The sequence below is a fragment of the Gracilinanus agilis genome, chromosome 3 (assembly GCF_016433145.1).
Source record: "Gracilinanus agilis isolate LMUSP501 chromosome 3, AgileGrace, whole genome shotgun sequence".
NCBI classification, from domain to species: Eukaryota; Metazoa; Chordata; class Mammalia; order Didelphimorphia; family Didelphidae; genus Gracilinanus; species Gracilinanus agilis.
Genome location: NC_058132.1, coordinates 203198771 through 203204770, shown reverse-complemented (window position 1 = coordinate 203204770; position 6000 = coordinate 203198771). Strand labels below are relative to the sequence as shown.

The following is a 6000-nucleotide window of genomic DNA, read 5'->3' as shown; positions in this document are numbered from 1 at the left end:
CCTTAAACTACATACTTCTTCCATTCTGTTGGACTGTGATGTGAATTTAAAGGAATTCAGCAGCAGATGATAGGCACTATTGCTAGTGCTGCAGCCATACATGGAGATTTTCAAGAAAGTAGATTTTTAAACGCTTGCCAAGAAAGGCTTACAGGCTTACAATGTAAAGGCCACACACACAGAAAGAAATACAATACAACTACATATCCTAGAGGCAGCATAGATAGAGGTTGTTAATTGAGAAAGCTGCTGGAAACAGCTGACTTGAAGTTTCATTGCTCACCCTTTTCAATCACTTTTCCCTGTAAAGCTTTATGTTTGTTTTATTTCTAAATATATGTGTAAGAGACATATCAGTAGTAGCTAGATGGCTTGATTCTGTATACAATTCATTCTTAGAATGCTACAGGTTATGGATTTGAAGTGAAACAAATTACAAGATAATAAACAAATCCTGGAGCAACTCAAACATATCCTGGCATTGGTAAAAGAATCCTGGGTTTGTAGATCAATATAATCACAGCACTAGGTGGTAGCCATCTCACAATCTAGAACACCCTTTCTGGCCCACCTGATTTATGGTTTTCCAAATGAGACAAACACTGAGACAGTGATAACCTATTACAACTACTTTCAATGGACATTTGTCCAGAGACCTATACCAACTCATTTTAAAGAGGTCAGAGCCCATCCTAATGTATGTTAAATCAGATCAACTCTCCCTACTTCCTTTAAAAAAACAACATTTAAACATGTTAAATTAATTTTCAGTTATGGAATTTCTACGTTTACAGGTATAATACATATAAAAACAGTCCTTGAGGGAAGGAAAAGTTTTGAACTATGATGCATTTTCCAGCACATAAGTGGGGAACTCAATTTATAAAACTCAACAAATGTGGCCTGCCTATCATCACAGTCCATCCATCCTAAAGAGGATAGGACTGAAACTCACTGGCAAATATGCAAAATGTCTGTGGCCTTCAAGGATTTTTTCTCAAGCTACTTGCTGGGCTAGGACCAGCTCTGTCAGATCCTCTGGCCAGAGGCCCAAATATACATTAATATACATTCTTTACAATCTAAGACTCATATTTAGCTAGAATGAAAGTGTCAGCAAATGTGTCTATACATTACACTGCACACATATGATCATGCAAGAGGCACAAATATAAACTGACATGCAGTTTATACTATACCTAAATAATACATATACACACAGAGATAACAGATTTTGTGTTGATCAAGATGGCTGTTGGCTGGATATTAGTGATTTCAAATGACATGGAGAGGAAAGGACCTTTGTCATAATACAACTTGTCACACTTTCTCCTACTTAATTCTAGTTCCCGCAGTTACAATTTTTAAAAATTTTTTGCAGGTGCCAGAGGAATCAATACATGTATGCCTTTATCCTAGAACACACAGACTAGAAGTGTCAAAGCTGCTACTTATGTCCCATTTATCTTCATAAAAATATTGTAGTGTTACCTTATAATTGGAAAGGACTCCCCACAGGGGAGTGTTTGGATAAGATGGTATCCCTGGGTACCATTCCAAAATAACAAACATCAAGATCACACAACTGATGACTTCAGACAGAAACTGCATAAGATAACCTCTTTCCATCCTGTGCATCACTTTCTTTTCGAAAGCCTATCTATGCAAACATCAAGGCATTTATTCACATTAAATTTTGTTATTATCTAACACAAGTATCAATAACATCACAGAGCTGTAACAAGGAGAAAGGCTGAAGTCCAGCTTACAGAATGATAGGGACCTGGCCAAAATATTTTTTTGGTGATACCAATTGCCACCGAAATATGTGACGTCAAGTCCTTAATAGCAGTGAATAAAAAAATAATGAGCAATTTACATGGTAAGTAGCCAGTACTTAAGAGAAAAGCAATAAGGAATTAGCCTCTCCCATACTGAGACCATAAGGAAGCTTTAGTAAAGCTGAAATTATTACAGTCTAAGTTGAAGGGGGAAAATAAAGGAAGAAGAGGACACAAAAAGGTGAAAGTTGGAGACTTTCTAAACTTGGTGATGTCAAATAAAGGATAATTATCAGCAAGCCAGAGGAGCACAGATTTGAGTTGTAACTATCATTATCTGTGCAATAGCAATTCTCCATTTGAGGGAAAGGTGGAAAGAAAGGGAAGATAGAGAAGAGAAGGGAGAGAGACTGAAGGTGAGGGAAGGAAGAGAGAGGAGAGGAGAGGGATCATGAGAGTGAGAGAGGGGAGAGAAGGAAAGAGAGAAAGGGTTGGGGGAAGGGAAGAGGAGAGATAGAGAGAAATCAATAGACTATATTCTTTATCCACATTCTTGGGGTTGGCTTTTGGTTTGTTAAATTCACAGTTATTTACTCAAGTTGTTCCTTCTGTAATTTCCTCTCTGCGAGCCACCGTTGGATTTTCTCTTTCAGTTCTGTGTTTGGCCGGATCTGGTCCATAGTTAGGGGGCTACGGTTAAAGGGATCAGTCTGATCGCTGGGATAAAGAGAAGGAAGAAAGAAATTTACCATCACAATATCTAACAATGCAGGTCACTGAGGCAAGCAATGTTAGATTTTGCCTCACTTTTTAATAAGGAGGATCAGTGACTGACTTTCAGAGTACAGGTCAACCTATTGTCTGAAATGCTCATTTTGTGTGTTTAGGAAGGGCAGAGATTAAGAAAATTAGACTTTAGAGCAGGGGTCCTTGACCTTCGGATCCATGGATTTCAGGAGGTCCATTAACTCGAATGGGAGAAAAAATATCTCTTTACTTTATACCATATATTTAAAAATATTATTCTGAAAAGAAATCCACAGGCTTCATCAGATATCCAAAAGGGTCTGTGACATTCAAAAACAGTTAACTTTTTGCTCTAAAAAACAAAAACCCTAGCATTTATTTTATTTTATTTAAAAAAAAAAAAAACCTTTACCTTTTGTTTTAAAATCAATACTAAGTATTGGTTCCAAGCAGAAGAGTGGTAAGTAAGGGCTAGGCAATGGGGGTTAAGTGACTTGCCCAGGGTCACATAGTTAGGAAGTATCTGAGGCCATATTTGAACATAGGACCTCCTGTCTCTACGCCTGGCTCTCAATCACTGAGCCATCTAGCTGCCCCCAAAATTAGCATTTACATAGTGATTTAAGTTTGTAAAGCCCTTTTATCCTCACAACAACCATGGGAAGTAAGCCCTATTATTATTCATATTTTAGAGATGAAGAAATTAAGGCACACAGAGATTGGTTGACTTGCCAAGGTCACCAGCAGTAAATATCTGAGACTATATTTGAAATCAGGCCTTTCTGACTCCAAGTCTAGCACTCTATTCACGGTACCACTTTGCTGCCTAAATGGACTCTCCAGGGGAATCTTCTAGTATAAATTAGCTTCTTTTCTTTCTGAAAATAAAACAAAACGCCCAAATGGTGGTTCAGTGGATAGAATGATAGGCGTGGAATCAGGAAGACTTCCAACTTAAAATATGTCTTCAGACACTAGCTGCGTTGATCCTGGGCAAGTCATTTAACCTGTTTGCCTTAATTTCCTAAACTGTAAAATGGGGATAGTAATAGCATCTACCTTCCAGGGTTGCTGTGAGGATCAAATGAGATAAAATTTGTAAAGCACTTAACACAATGTTCAGCACATAGTAGAAACTCTATAAAGGTTTCCCTTCCTTTCTCTTCCCTCTTCTCAAATGTTATGGCCCAGGCAATACTTAGTTGATAATAGAGGCTTTAAGACTCATCTTTCAGCATTCAAGCTTCAGGTCTCCTTGAGGCTTAAAGGAATTTATATACAAGCTATCTATATGGAGCTGCTAGTGGTGATATGATAAGTTCTTAAAAGTTATAAAAGGCTGAGTTACCATGTGGGTAATGATCCTAAAATGGGGAAGAGACCTTGTAAAATATCCACTTGACTCATAATATTGTTGAGTTATGTTGGCCAACTAGAGAATAGGATTTTCTAAGAGAAGGGAAGGTTTAATAATTTTTGTGTGATGCTAAAATTTTCCTCTTTATATCAAGGCTATCACAATATGAAAATTTTACAAAAATGTGAAAAAGTACAACCTAGTACAGTGTCATATACCCAATATCACCAATTGTGATGTGGCTTTCCTTTTCTTGTCCAAATCTATGGTTTCATTGGTTTAGAGAGCTCCTTGTGACTAAATGTTCTCTACCAAATGCAAATCAATCACTGTTCTGCACCTTGTAGTCTTAGAAAAAAGTTAAAGGATTTGTTCAGGGTCCTGATCTGTGTATGTGTTAGATGTGTGATTTGAACTCAGATCTTCCTGACTTCACATTGCGTGCTGTCTGCCTTTATATAAATACATTTACTGATGTTTGTTCCTTTGTTTTTAAAACCATATCACTTCCCGGTGACTTCCTCCTACTCTCCATTGAAACATCCCTTATATGTATTATTCTTTAAAGGTTACAAAAAACCTTCCACCAAATTCAGACCAACTTGTAAGGACAAAGATCTTTTCAGTCCCTAATTCTGCCTGCAATTGCTGCTAAAAACAGCAATGGTAAAGATTCTTAAGTAGCTACTTAAGAAATAGTATTTTGCCCCTGTAGGTGATATTCAGTTCCAGGTAGCTGCTGAAGCAGAAGGCTGAGGAAAGCTTTCATGCCACTGCCAAGAACAACTGCAGCACTAAGACAAGAGTTAACCCATACTAAAGTTTTATGAAGACAAATTCAAACTGACATATTTCACAATGTATGCTATTTGTTGATTTTCTCAAGAAAGAATTGATAAAGTACGAATATGTATTAAAAAAAATAAATCCTTATCTTCTATCTTAGTGTCAGTTCTAAGATAAGAGTGGTAAAGGCTAGGCAGTTGGGGTTAGTGACTTGACCAGGGTTACAAAGCTAGGAAGTACTAAGGCCAGATCTGAACTTGGGTCCTCCTGACTCTAGGCCCAGGCCTCTATTCACTGTGCTACCTAGCTGCCCTATGAATATGCATTTCTGAATGGGGTGCCTAGTTTGTTGTTGTCTAGTCACTCAGTTGTGTCTGATTCTTCACTATCCATAGCTATCCATGGGGTTTTCTTGGCAAGGATACTGGAGTGATTTGCTATTTTCTTCTCCAGTGGATCTTTTGTCAGCAGATGTTAAGTGACTTCTCCAGAGTTATAGTTAGGAAGTATCTAAGGCTGCATTTGAACTCAGGTCTTTCTGACTCCAGGTCCAGCACTCTACCCACTGAATTACTCAGCTGCCTCCTAGGCATACAGAGGTTAAGTGACTTGTCCAAAGTCACACAACTAGGAAGTGTCTGAGGCTGGATTTGAATTCAGGTCTCCTTGTCTCCAGACCCAGGGCTCTTAACCACTGAACTACAGCTCCTAGTTAGCCTACTTTTGGGGCATTAAATTTCTCTACATTATCCACAGAGAGAGATCAAATAATTAATAAATATAGAGAAAACTTATTGTATTCACACCTCTATACTTTGTGCTTAGGGAAAGAGATGGTACCAGAGAAATAAAATACATAGTTTCTGCTCTTGAGCTTTGTTTAGTTCTTGAATCTATACCTGAGCAAATGCCTGGCTATTGTGGACCTATCCACAGTGACTCTAGAAGATGGCAGCATCACAGGGTCTGACATCAGTGTGCTCATGATGGGATCTAGAAACTCATCACAGGCATCTGCATAGGTCTCTTCTTCCTGTTGTTGGAGATCTGCAAGAGACTGAAAACAATAAACCATGTGGTTAGTGCTGCCTTTACAAAGCAACTGGTTATGGATGGCTCAATGGCTATGCCTGAACACTCAATCATTAACATTTTGGCATTGATAAGTGAATCTAATGCTTATTTTTTTCACCAAGAAGGTATCATGAACGTCTAAGCAGACACAAGGAAGATGACCAATCTTGCCTTTAGACAAAAATTCATCTTGGCTGCTTTGAGCTAGAAATGAGTTCCAAATGTTGGTATGAAAAGGTCAAACAACACAATAGA

At 38.0% G+C, this 6000-nt stretch overlaps 1 protein-coding gene across 1 annotated transcript in view; it reads right to left on the bottom strand.

Moving 5' to 3' along the window:
• Nucleotides 1–2249: 2249 nt before the first annotated feature.
• UBE4A (ubiquitination factor E4A) overlaps nt 2250–6000 on the bottom strand; it is a 45033-nt gene continuing 41282 nt past the window's right edge. Inside the window, exons 19-20 of the mRNA XM_044669605.1 lie at nt 5571–5728; nt 2250–2498 (exon numbers count right to left, since the gene is read on the bottom strand). Of these exons, the coding sequence (XP_044525540.1) occupies nt 2372–2498; nt 5571–5728 (285 nt within the window). The 3' untranslated portion in view covers nt 2250–2371. The remainder of the gene's footprint in view (nt 2499–5570; nt 5729–6000) is intronic.